Below are 14,241 nucleotides of genomic sequence, written 5' to 3'. Positions count from 1 at the left end.
GTTCAACAATATCTGGCAAGTCAAAAGTTTCTTGCTCTTCTTTTAGGAGCACTTATGAAATCTGAGGGAAACATTTGGCATATTCTGCAACCCCTGCATGCATTCTGACTCACATCTATCAGATTTACTTATTCATTTGAATAATTTATATCTTGCTATTTCAGTGATCAAAGTAGTATTCAAAGTGGCTGACAAGATTCAAAACAGAATTAAGCCATCACCAATTTAAAAACAATTACTTCCCCCCTCTAAAAAGCAGAAATGATGAAACACTCAATCCATCATAAAATACTAAGTTTAATAAAAGGACTGGTGGAACAAAATTATTCAACTGGCAGCAGAGGCAAAGAAAAAAAGAAAAAAAGGAAAAAAGGAAGGAAGGAAGGAAGGAAGGAAGGAAGGAAGGAAGGAAGGAAGGAAGGAAGGAAGGAAGGAAAATTTTATATGGGGGGGGGGGGAACGGGGACCATCTTATGTATTCAGACAATTGAAACCCAGCCATGTAGGAATAAAGAGAACTCATTCAGCATAGTTGCACAAGCCTGGGTTTGGGACAGAAACACAACACATTACCCTGATCTGGAAATTTTCAAGGTAGAGTCAGTGGATCCCTGATAGTTCTGCTGGACCTTTTAATATCTTTTCATCCCATCAATTTAATAGCTTTTCACACTACCTGAGAAAGATAAGTCTTAGAAGCATCACTTGAACATTGTGCTTTATGCATGCTTTGGGTGGGAAAGTACTTGGAACTGCTATTGGAAGGAGCATCAGAATAACAGTTTTCCATAATCCTATTCTGGTTTTACTGCACAACACTAAGGTTTTGTATCCAACTGAACAACTCAACTTGACTCAGTGAAGGGTGTACTTACATACATAGATACATACATACGTATGTGCTGTGGAATCAGAAGTACTAAAGCAGTGCTATTCATTTCCCTACAAACAAAAGAAATGCCGCGAGGAAATATTGCCTACTTCCACAAGCCTCACAGGCATATTTTCATTACAAAAATGGTATGTTTGAAGCTCATGCAAGGATTCTTTTAGACTAGTGGTTCTCCACCTGTGGGTCCCCAGGCGTTTTGGCCTACAGCTCCCAGAAATCCCAGCCAATTTACCAGCTGTTAGGATTTCTGGAAGTTGAAGGCCATAACATCTGGGGACCCACAGGTTGAAAACCACTGTCTTAGATGCATAACAATCCTATGAGGTTGGTTAGACTGAAAAGCAACTTGCCCTACCTTGCTAAAAGGGAATTTGAACCCAGATCTTTTCTTTGTTCCAGTCTAATATTCTAGTTAGAGAATTAGGCCACATACAAGCATGCTTAAAGGTGAGAATGGCCACTGGCACTTTACACATTTATGGCAAGAAGCAGCATTGTCAGTTTCACAATCATACTAGGTTGAATCTATATAAAGTATAGATTCAACATAATATGCTATTCTGGATTAAAAACATAGCTTTCTTGACTGTCAGTCAATCCAAAATCTCTGTTTGTTACTTCTCTGGTTGATGATCATAGATAGAGTCAGCAGTATAAGGCAAGTAAAGTGATAGCAGCTGAGAAAATATGTAAGCTTTTGGATATCACTGTTCTGTTCTTCAAGGGGCTTGAGGAGATTTACATTTCTTTCTGACTTTCTAATCATAGTAAACCATGTCTTCTCATGTTACACATACACACCATAGCATCCAAGTTTTGTGTAGGTGTTGTTATCAGTTCCTGAACTTGCTGGGGCCATTTCATTAAGTGGTTAGAACGGAAATGATACTTCTAACTAATACATTTTTAGCTTTCCAAAAAAAAAATAAAGAGTTCTATGATACTCAAAAAGTGTTTGTATTCTCATCTATAGAAATCCAGTTTTTATCTATGCAAATGACAACAGCTGTTTTTGCTGCTGAATTTCTCCAGCTTTTATTTTGTCAGGTGATTTAGGAGCTGTCCCTTGGCTTTCTGGTACTGTCTCTTCTAGCATTACATTATGGGTATAATCTATGTACCTGTCTGCAGTTCAGATACTATAAAGTGTTATCATACCCAGTCACTTTTTAAATATGAATTTTAAACTCATGTCTTGCGTTTACTGCATTTTAATCTTTAATCTTTGTATTTTAATAAACGTTATTTCATAGAAATGCATTTTAATACTCTACATGTCTTTTACATAATGTTGTATAATTATGTGTTTTTAACTGTGTTGTGCCAATTGTGGAGAGATGGATAAGAAATAAAAAGTATTATCATTATTATTATCATCATCACTATCATATATTTGAACAGAGCCTGTAATAAAAACAATAATAATAGCAATAACAACGATAATAATGTGTTGTCGAAGGCTTTCATAGTCGGAATCACTGGACTACTGTGAGTTTCCAAACTGTATAGCTATGTTCCAGAAGCATTCTCTCCTGATGTTTCACCCACATCTATGCCAGGCATCCTCAGAGGTTGTAAGGTCTGTTGGTAACTAGTCAAGTAGGGTTTATATATCTATGGAAAGTCCAGGGTGGGAAAGAGAACTCTTGTCTGCTTGAGGCAAGTGTGAATGTTGCAATTGGCCACCTTGATTTGCATTGAATAGCCTGGCAGCTTCAAAGTCTGGCTGCTTCCTACCTGGGGGAATCCTTCGTTGAGAGGTGTTAGCTGGCCCTGATTGTTTCCTGTATGGAATTCTTCTGTTTTCTGAGTGTTGTTCTTTATTTACTGTCCTGGTTTTAGAGTTTTTAAAATACTGTTAGCCAGATTTTGTTCATTTTCATGGTTTCACACTTGCCTCAAACAAACAAAAGTTCTTTCTCCCACTCTGGACATTCTACGGATATATAAACCCCACTTGCCTCATTTCCAACAGACCTCACAACCTCTGAGGATGCCTGCCATAGGTGTGGGTGAAATGTCAGGAGGGAATGCTTCTGGAACATGGCCATACAGCCCGGAAAAATCACAGCAACCCAATGATAACAATAATAACAATTATAATTATTACAGGCTCTCTTCAAATGGATGAAAGTAATACTTTTTACATCATCGTCATCATTTCTTACCTGCCTCTCCCTATGGATTGAAGTGGAAAAAACAGCAGATTAAATACAACACATAACATCAGTTAAATATACATAAACAAGTTAAAAACACATTAACATCAATTAAAAACATATAAGACCAATATTAAAACAATCAGTCAATCAAGTTAACTGCATATTTAATTGGTAATCATGCCGAACCATGGAGAATGGATCTTCACTGGAGATTCATAAACATCAATAAGTACATGAGCTGAAAGCTCAGATAAGCACATCTTCCCCTGGTTCAAACAAAAACTGTTAGTCCCATCATTAAGATGTGAGGAGGAGTGATTTGAGTAAGGCTGCCTTCCCAACCAGGACAGACAATGATGCAGGGAACACAAATGGTAGCCTTTGGTTTTAATTCATATACTAGTTGAAGTCTCCTCTCCTCTGCCCTCAGGCTTTACATTAACGAAGTTTTATTACCTTGTTTGCTCATCTGGACTGCTTTGCTATCACCCGAGGATTAAATGTTTTTTTTTAAAATTAGGCGAGAGAGGAAATGATGAAATAAAACTGGAGAACAGACTGTATCTTGTGAGAACATTGTACTGATTTATCAGACTGTCCTTTATGCCCTAATAATGTTAAATTGCCTCTATGCATCAGCCTCAGTTTTTGATATGAGGTCATCTATCTTTCTCCAACAAAGACTCTTTTGAAATGGTAGGTTCACTGCTGATAGAAAAGGCCCAAGCCTTTTCTCACTTGTCCCCTTAATACTCCAAAACATATAGCAGTGGGAAGTGCAGCATGGCCACCTTCTGCCCCTACTTTTCCATGCAAAAAAGACAAGACTGGAAGTTCGCTCTCTCTTCAGCACTGACAATAGTAAACAGCATCCTAGAGATCGGGATAACTGAGTACGTAAAGGCCAAGCCACATATGGCAATAGCTTTTTCCCTCTAGTATTAGTTAGAGTATTAGGCTATGGATCTGGAGACTGAGGTTCAAAATCGCAACTGGCCATGAAATCTAGGAGCAAATCACATTTTCAGAGGAAAGCAATGTTAAACTGCTTCAGAACAAACCCTGTTTTAGGGTCGCCATAGGTTTGAAATGACTTGAATCCACACAGCCATTTTTTCCGTCCCCTCCCAGCTTCTGCAGCCTGAGGCAACAGCATCACCTTGTTGAAAGGTATGGTCAGCTGCAAGGAAGGATTTCTTAACAAGCCTGTGAATGTGGTGCTGATTTCCTCACCTCTCTCACACACAATTTGCATTTATTATTGGGTTATTGTGTGATTTCTGGGCTGTATGGTTGTGTTAAACCCCACTTGGCTATTTTCCAAGAGACCTCACAACCTCTGAGGATGCCTGGCATAGATGTGGGTGAAACATCAGGAGAGGATGCTTCTTGAATATAGCCATATAGTCCGAAAAACTCACAACAACCCAAGGGAGTAAAAACTTCTATGGGGGGGAAAAGCCCTCCTATGTGTTCAGATAATCGAAACCCACCCATGTTGGAGCAAAGAGAACTCATTCAGCATAGTTGCACAAGCCTGGGTTTGTCTTGTCTGCCTGAGGCAAGTGTGAATGTTGCAATTGGTCAGCTTGATTAGCACTGAATAGAGTCTTGCAGCTTCAAAGCCGGGCTGCCTCCTGCCTGGGGGAATCTTTTGTTGGGAGGTGTTAGCTGGCCCATATTGTTTCCAGAAAGAAATAATACTTTGAATAAAACACTGTTTTTATAATACAATAAAGCAGAAAAATGGGTTAGGTTTGTCTCTATTTGTTTGTTTCTATTTGTCATTAGGGTTGTCTCTATTTGTCTTCATTTCCTTTTAATTAATTGTACTTCCATGTGAATATCAAGCCAATACAGAATGTTTGACATTCTATAGCTTGAGGTATAGTGATAGGTAAAGATAAAGGTTTTCCCCTGACATTAAGTCTAGTCATGTCTGACTCTGGGTTAGTGCTCATCTCCGTTTCTAAGCCGAAGAGCTGTCATGGTCTGCAGACCCCTCCAAAGTCATGTGTTCAGCATGACTGCACGAGCACTGTTACTATCTCGCTGGAGCAGTACCTATTGATTTACTCACATTTGCATGTTTTCAAACTGCACGGTTGGCAGAAGCTGGGGCTAACAGTGGGAACTCACCCCATTCTCCAGATTCAAACCATCGACATTTTGGTCTGCAAGTTCAGCAGCTCTATGGTTTGACCCGCTGTGCCACCAGAGCATACTTAACATATTAATATCATGTCAATACAGAATGTTTGATAGCCTGGGGTAAAAAGGTAAAGGTTTCCCCTGACGTTAAGTCCAGTCATGTCTGACTCTGGGGGTTGGTGCTCATCTCCATTTCTAAGCCGAAGAGCCGGCGTTGTCTGTAGACACCTCCAAGGTCATGTGGCTGGCATGACTGCATGGAGCGCCGTTACCTTCCCGCCGGAGCGGTACCTATTGATCTACTCACATTGGCATGTTTTCGAACTGCTAGGTTGGCAGAAGCTGGAGCTAACAGCAGGTGATCATTCCATTCCCGGAATTTGAACCTGGGACCTTTTGGTCCGCAAGTTCAGCGGCTCAGCACTTTAACACATTGTGCCACCAGGGGCCCCGTTGTCGTCTGTAGACCCCTCCAAAGTCATGTGGTCAGCATGACTGCACGGTACCTATTGATCTACTCACATTTGCATGTTTTCAAACTGCACGGTTGGCAGAAGCTGGGGCTAACAGTGGGAACTCACCCCGTTCTCCAGATTCAAACCATCGACATTTTGGTCCACAAGTTCACCAGCTCTGCGGTTTGATCCGCTGTGCCACCAGGGTATACTTAACATATTAATATCATGCCAATACAGAATGTTTGATATGGTATAGCCTGGGGTATAGTACTAGCTGGACCTATTTTCAATAGCCTTGCTTCGGTTTATGTACTGTCTTCGTTGTCAATTGTATAACGGCATTGAATGTTTCACATATCTGTACCTGTAACTCTGAGTCCCCTCGGGGAGATAGAGTCGAATATAAATCAAGTATATTATTATGATAGTTTCTTTGAGACCCCCATAGAGAGGTTAGAGGTACGGGAAAACTTGGGGTGTTTTGGACTTCAACTCCCACCATTCCTAACAGCCTCAGGCCCCTTCCTTTTGCCCCTCAGCCGCTTAAGCGGCTGAGGGGCAAAAGGAAGGGGCCTGAGGCTGTTAGGAATGGTGGGAGTTGAAGTCCAAAACACCTGGAGGGCCCAAGTTTGCCCATGCCTGGGTGAGAGTCTGTTGAGGGCCACACCAGCAGTGTTTTGCGGGGCTCCTGGAGATGCGGGTGGCGGCGGCTGTGCTGCCTTACCTGTAGGAGACCTGCTTGCGGAGGGAGAGGTGCAGGAACTGGTCCTGGATGGGCATCCGCAGGGAAGCTCCCCCCTGGGCCCCCTCCTCCGGCGCCGAGGGCTCCAAGCTCAGGCCCAGAGGCAGGCAGGGCGGCAGGGACTTCCCGGCGCCCAGCACCCGCCACTCCGGGCCCCGAGCCGAGCTCTGCAGGCTGCTCTTCCGACCTCGGGCGGCCTCTCCTTCCTCGGCGGCTCCGAAGCCCCGCCAGGTCCCCGAAGCTCCCGCCATCCTCGCCTCCGAGACCCCTTCCAAACCTCGACGGCTGTTTCGGGAAGGGATGAGGAGTTTTTCCTCCCGCTTCTTCTTCTTCTTGCCTTTCAGAGACACCGGCGCATCGAGCGAAGTGGGATGGGGGCAATGCGGAAACTTAAGGAAGATGAGGGAGAGGGTTGGAGAGAGAGGAGGGCAATTCTCGCCTCCCCAAAGGAAAGAGGCGGAAAGGAGAAGGAAGGGACTCAGAGAGCGGGTCGGTGGCTTTGGGGAGGGAAAGATGCTGGAGCTCAGTCAGTGCCTCCTTCCCGAAAAAGCGGGTGAGAAGAAGCAGGAGGCAAAGCAGGAGCTGGGACGGAGCCTGACGCTGGGAAAGGCAAGGCGACTGCAGGGATGGGGAAGGAGGAAGGGAAGGCTGTGCTCTCCGGGAGATGAGGCGGGGTCACCTGAGAGACACTCGGGAACCGGCGTTTAACCCTCGGCGCGCCAAGAGGAAGAAGCCTGAGAGGAGGCGCAGTCAGGGCTGGGATGGGCTTGGGTCCAAAGAGGACGCCTCACCCCATTCAACCTCCCAGGAACTGGAGCCCCTTTCATCATCATACCTTTTCCCCTTCTCCTCCCTGACTTAGGTTGGACTTCCATATCTAGCAACTCTATCCAGTAGTCATAGGTCGTTTCCTTCCTTTTTTGAGTGTGTCAGGAGCAACCTGAGTCGCTTCTGGTGTGAGAGAATTGGCTGTCTGCAAGGAGAGGGACACCCAGATGTTTTGATGTTTTTACCATCCTTGTGGGAGGCTTCTCTCATGTCTCCGCATAGAGCTGGAGCTGATAGAGGGAGCTCATCCGCACTCTCCCCGGATGGGATTCGAACCTGGCAGCCTTCAGGTCAGCAACCCAACCTTCAAGTCACAAGGCTTTAACCCACTACGCCAGGGGTCCCCAAACTAAGGCCCGGGGGCCGGATCATTTACATGGCCCCCGCCCTAAGTTTTATAATATAATACATTGTATATACATATAATATTGATAATAATATTATTATTATAATGTAATACAATATAACACCAATAATAATACCATATAATAATATTAATTATATATTCTATATTACATATAATATTACTAATAATATTACAGTATAGTGGTATAGTTCAATAAAGTAATATATAATGCTAATATTGTGCTATGCTAATAATATAATATATTGTATGTACGTATAATTTGTAAGCCACTCTGAGTCCCCTTTGGGGTGAGAAGGGTGTGATACAAATGTAGTAAATAAATGCAGTAAATAAATAAATAATAAATAAATACATTTTAGACTTAGGCTCGCCCAAAGTCTGAAATGACTTGAAGGCACACAACAACAACAACAACCCTAATTAATTTGACTATCTCATTGGCCAGAAGCAGGAGCACACTTCCCATTGAAATCCTGATAAATGTATGTTGGTTAAAATTATTTTTATTTTTAAATATTGTATTGTTCTTTCGTTGTTGTTGTTGTTGTTGTTGTTGTTGTTTTTGCACTACAAATAAGACATGTGCAGTGTGCATCAGAATTTGTTTGTATTTTTTTTTTCAAATGATAATCCGGCCCCTCAACAGTCTGAAGGATTGTGGACCGGCCCTCGGCTTAAAAAGTTTGAGGACCCCTGCACTACGCCATGGGGGCTCCATTTCCTTCCTATCCAAGAATTATAAATAATAATAATAATAATAATAATAATAATAATTTTTAAAAAAAGATTTGGGTCATTGATGTCGCCATCCCAGGTGACAGTCGCATTGATGAAAAACAACAGGAAAAACTCAGCCACTATCAGGACCTCAAGATTGAACTCTGGTTTCTGGCAGAAACCAGTGCAGGTGGTCCCGGTGGTGATGGGCACACTGGGTGCCATGCCAAAAGATCTCAGCCGGCATTTGGAAACCATAGACATTGACAAAATTACAATCTACAACTGCAAAGGGCCACCCTACTGGGATCTGCACGCATCATCCGAAAATACATCACACAGTCCTAGACACTTGGGAAGTGTTTGACTTGTGATTTTGTGATATGAAATCTAGCATATCTATCTTGTTTGCTGTGTAATAATAATAATAATAATAATAATAATAGAGTAGAGTCTCGCTTATCCAACATAAACAAGCCAGCAGAATGTTGGATAAGCAAAAATGTTAGATAATAAGGAGGGATTAAGGGAAAAAGCCTATTAAATGCCGATTTATTTATTTATTTATTTGCAGTATTTGTAGTCCTCCCTTCTCACCCCGAAGGGGACTCAGGTCGGATCACAATGTACCACACCTGGAATACTGTGTCCAATTCTGGGTGCTGCAGAATTGAAGGGAGATGTTGACAAGCCGGAATGTGTCCAGAGGAGGGTGACCAAAATGATCAAGGGTCTGGAGAACAAGCCCTATGAGGAGCGGCTTAAAAGACTGGGCATGTTTAGCCTGCAGAAGAGAAGGCGGAGAGGAGACATGATAGCCATGTACAAATATGTGAGGGGAAGTCATAGGGAGGAGGGAGCAAGCTTGTTTTCTGCTGCCCTGCAGACTAGGACGCGGAACAATGGCTTCAAACTGCAAGAAAGGAGATTCCACCTGAACATCAGGAAGAACTTCCTCACTGTGAGAGCTGCTCTACAGTGGAACTCTCTGCCCCGGCTTGTGGTGGAGGCTCCTTCTTTGGAGGCTTTTAAAGCAGAGATTGGATGGCCATCTGTTGGGGGTGCTTTGAATGCGATTTCCTGCTTCTTGGCAGGGGGTTGGACTGGATGGCCCATGAGGTCTCTTCCAACTCTACTATTCTATGATTCTACACATACAAGGCAAACATTCAATACCATATGAACATAAGAGACAGAGACAGAGACAATTTAACCTTCTCCAGCTTCCAGCTTCCTGAGGGTATGCTCAATTCCGGCCACAGGGGGAGCAGCTGCTTCATCATCCACTGTCACGCCGACTTCCTCATTCCAAACACTGCTGGATGATTTTTATGGTGTCATAAATTAGTTAAATTAGCTTTCCCACATATAAGTGGTACCTAAATTTCCTACTTGATAGATGCAACTATCTTTCGGGTTGCTTAGGTCAACAACAAGCAGGGCTATTTTTTATTTTAATGGTCTTTTATTTCCATCCCCACTATATTTTGGGCTGTCATTTCCAGCCAGTATGAGCAGTAGTTCAGGACTCTGGACGGTGAGATTCAGAATACAGTGGAGGAGCAAAGCTTAAGAAAGATAGATGAACTATGTGTGTATATATATTTACCTTCAGGTCACCTGCTGGTTTAAAATGACTGTATGGAGGTCACAGGGTTTTCTTAGGCACAGAATACTCAAAGATGGTTTTATTAGTTCCTGTCTCTGAAATATAGCTTACAGCACCTAGTTTTCATTGGCTGTCTCCCATCCAAGTACTATCCAGCTTAACTTTCAAAATCAGAAGGTATCTGGTGCCTTGAAGAATGGCTTCTAAAAATGGATGAATTGACAGCAATGGAAAAGATGACTATTCTATGTCATTAATAACCTTTTAAAGTGATTTGAAGCCATTAATAGACTTTTTGATAAAGAAAAAAGTGATATGATGATTATTGGCTTTGAATATTAATGTGAGTTAAACATATAAACAAAATATAACAATTTAAGTTAAGCAGGGAGAGGCAAAGGTAAGTCAATGACAAAATCATAACAAAGACACTATAGTTGGAAGTCATATTGTTGATGCATTTCATGTCCTTTTTTCTTTCTTTTTAGTATGTGGTGTATGTGGTCTTTTCTTTGTTGTGTTCTGTTTTGAATGCATGTGTAATTCTAATAAAAATATTGCAAAAGAGAGAGAAAAAAGAGAGTGAAACATGGATAAACTGGGGGCAGGGACAGAGTACTGAAATGATGCCAAATTTCAAGCCTCTTGAGAATGTGGAAATAATTTGGTGCCATTTCCCAGAATACGGGAGCAATGTCTTATTTTATATCTCTGCTCTGTTGACTGGCTTCTAGGTCAATAGGGCTGGCATGTCAATTAGTTAAACTCTAGTGTAAGGCTCATCCAGTACCCAAGGCTATCAACACATTTTGCTGCCTGAGGCAGAGCAGAAAATGCTGTCCCCTTCCCTGCATTCAGTTGTTAGAACACAAAGCTAACCAAATTATTTTGGCACACAAGCAGATCATCTTGTAGCCACCCCCTTCTTCATTTCTGGCAGAAAAACAACAATAATAAATGACTTTAATTTGCTTTCATGACATCCCAAAATTTACAACCTAAGGCAACAACCTTAATAACTAATAATAAGGTCACACACAAACACACAAACACACACACACACACACACATACACACATTAGGTCACTTCTCTGCACCAGATTTCATGTCTGTTCAGGGAGAATGAAGGATACGGATGATAATGAAGCTTTTGTAACCTGTTGCACTATAACAATAGCTATACAATAATGATCAGAATTGCCCAAAGGGAGTTTTGAACTGGTTTTGTTAACCCTTCATCCTTCTCTCCCTTCTTCCATTTTTTCTCCCTCCCTCTCTCTTCCTTCTCCTTTAATGCTTCTTCCATCCCCCTTCTTGATCCTCTTCTTCTCCCCCTTCTTTGAGAAATCATTCAAGGCTTGCACTTCTTTTGCTGGGAGTACACTTTGTCCTGCCTTTGTTGCAGGAAAATCTTGTTTTATTTAAAGATTCTATATGTAGTTTTGTGTTGTTGATGAAGTGAAGTTATTCAGATTACTACAAAATGAATAGTAGACATGGTATTGTTTGGAATAAAAGACAACCCACATGCAGACACAGTTTAAGGCACTGGCTGTTATAGATTTGTTTTGATTTCACATATATCTGAAATGTTAGACAGCATTCCATGAATATACTCTGGATTTTAAGCAGAACTTTGCAGGAGTAAGTCTCCAATCCTATCCCTAAACTAGGTTCAGCACCTTGGGCAGTGATTTAAACACTCACACTAAACTCTTGATTATATTCAAAATTCCCACACTATTTTGTGAGCCAGCTACTGCTGCCTGAACATGCTGGACATCAGAGCCTGGTCTTCTTTTTCCTAGTAAAAAGTATTTTTCTTATTAATGCCTCTTAATACACAGTAACGGTTGCATCAGGTGGAGTCTCAAGTAGAGAGAATGGAGAAGCACAACTGATAAATACAACAGAGATTAACACAGTTGATACATACTGAGCATTAAGATTCTTCCTTTACAGGACAAAGCTTATAGCAATTTAACTTCACTGGGTTGCTGTGAGTTTTCCGGGCCTTATGGCCATGTTCCAAAAGCATTCTTTCCTGATGTTTTGCCCACACCTATGGTAGGCATACTCAGAGGTTGTGAGGTCTGAGCAAGTGGTGAACCCCACTTGGAAACCTCCCTTGCCTAGTTTCCAACAGATCTCACAACCTCTGAGGATGCTTGCCATAAATGTGGGCAAAAGGTCAGGAGATAATTCTCCTGGAACAAGGCCATATGGCCTGGAAAACTCACAGCAACCCGGTGATTCCAGCCATGAAAGCCTTCAACAACAGATTTAACTTCAAATAACAGAATTTGACTACCATAACTGAGCAACATTAGGGAATTTGTACATGAAGTTAAGTCACCATAAAGATAGTCCTTTGGTTGCATTAGAACTATTTGGAGTCATTTGGCAACATCTTCAAAGATCTATTCTGAAATGTGTAGCAGTAGTTGGTTTTTGTCCTTTTAATTATCTCCAGTAGGGTGATTCAGTCCCATCTTTGTGATCAACTTTTTATAATTCTTGCTGCTTACTCCCATTATTTCTCTGTTACCTAGATCACTGCTTCTTAAACTGTAGGTCCCAACCCCAAATGGTGTCCATTTAACTCATTGTTGTGGTTATAAAAAAAAAATTGGCATCAGTAAAAGGTTTGTGAATGCCACCTAGACATTTACACTAATCTGTTATCAAAAACATGCAGTGTTTACAGTGGACTCTCCAGAAAATGCTTCTGGTGTACTTCATGAAAAAGAAAATTGCCCTGTTTAGCAAGCATTGCAACTGTTGATTTATTACCAGTAAATGTTTGGTTTTTATATATTTATATATCCAGGGGTATAAAAAGGTTTATCAGCTGAAAAGGGGTCTTAAATGCAAAATGTTTAGAAGCTCTGGCCTAGACCAGCCCCAGTAATAGAAATTAATGAATTAGAATCAAGATGAACTTTCCTTTTGCTAGACCGAGGTATCCAGCCTAAATACCCTGATGTTGGAAGCTAAGGAAGGTCAGGTCAGCTTAGTACTTGGATGGGAGATTGCCAAGGAATATCAGATTTGTAGGCTATATTTCAGAGAAAAGAAATGGCAAAACATATCGAAGTACCGTATTCCTTGATTAAGAAAACCCTATGAATATAATGAGGCTGTCATGAGTCGACAGGTCACTTAAAGGCACACACACATCAGTGTTCACTGTTGCTTCAGTTAACTGTTGTTTTGGTTTTCCTGGAACATAATAGTCCTTCTGTTAAAAGATGACTATGTGCCTATTTTGGTTTCCAGAAGACATGTTCCGACTCTCCTTAGATTTCGATGCATGTTAAAAACATATTTACTTGAGCAAACTTTCCCTGTTCAATCCAACCCAGCATCTGTTTCTTGGATTTCAGAAAGAATGTACATGTTGTTTTCTGTGCAATTCTATTTTGTGCATATTTTACATTTTATTGAGGTACATCTCTTTGGAATTTTTGGCTATAGGCAGCATATAAATATTTGCAAATAATAACAACTTTTGTGTGAAAAGGAGCTGCTAGGGTTTGTGAGAAGAACTGCCTCAGCTCTCTGTAAACTCTAAATCCCACAAAAAAAAAAAAAATTCTAACCAGGACGAAAGAGTTAAAGATTTTCTGAAACTTCAGCCCTCTATATTTGCGGTTTTAATTTTTATGAATTTGATTATTCATGGATTTAATTAATATATTATCTCTAGAAATCTCTAGCTGCAGTGGAAGTTAACCACCCTGAAGAGCTATAGATTCCTAAAAAAGTGTTTCCTCAAGTTTAAAAAGGTATTTTTTACATTCACAGTTTCCTGCATTCCTAAACCCAGGAAAAGTAGAGGGCCTACTGTAGCATCCTCTGCCTTTTAACACCCCCTTGCCTTCTCTCTCTCTCTCTCTCTCTCTGGGTTTACGCCTCTCAATCACTTGGCATCTCCAACCCCCCACCACACCACCCACACCTCCCTATTGCCTTGTCGTGACTTGTCATTTAGCCCACCTCTCTAGGTTTTCCTTTCACATTTCTCCCATGACTCAGCCCCGCCAGCCCCCAGAAAGCATTAGTGCCTCTTCTTTAGAATGACTGTCATCTTCTCTGCCCAAATAATATTCCTCACATGAAAAGTTGGTCTTTTCTGACATGCTCCAATGCTGAGGTTGAAGGAGATAATCTTTTTCACGATGACTCCCAGAATCCTCTAGTCACCACGATCATGCTGGCTAAGGCTTGGGATGTCTGTTTGAGAGTGATAATCAAAAGGTAACTTTTCCAATCATTTTCAAATAGTCACAAAGTTTATGGTCTTTTTCTGGCA

The 14,241-nt window shown here is 41.4% G+C and overlaps 1 protein-coding gene across 1 annotated transcript in view; it reads right to left on the bottom strand.

The window, feature by feature from the left end:
- Window positions 1-7,048, bottom strand: part of dgkz (diacylglycerol kinase zeta) — a 186,108-nt gene extending 179,060 nt beyond the window's left edge. The window contains exon 1 of the mRNA XM_062967948.1: window positions 6,388-7,048. Coding sequence (XP_062824018.1) covers window positions 6,388-6,656 — 269 coding nt within the window. The 5' untranslated portion in view covers window positions 6,657-7,048. The remainder of the gene's footprint in view (window positions 1-6,387) is intronic.
- Between the last annotated feature and the right edge of the window lie 7,193 nt (window positions 7,049-14,241).

This window comes from Anolis carolinensis, chromosome 1, assembly GCF_035594765.1.
Source record: "Anolis carolinensis isolate JA03-04 chromosome 1, rAnoCar3.1.pri, whole genome shotgun sequence".
Lineage (NCBI taxonomy): Eukaryota > Metazoa > Chordata > Lepidosauria > Squamata > Dactyloidae > Anolis > Anolis carolinensis.
This window is presented reverse-complemented; position numbering and strand designations above follow the sequence as displayed.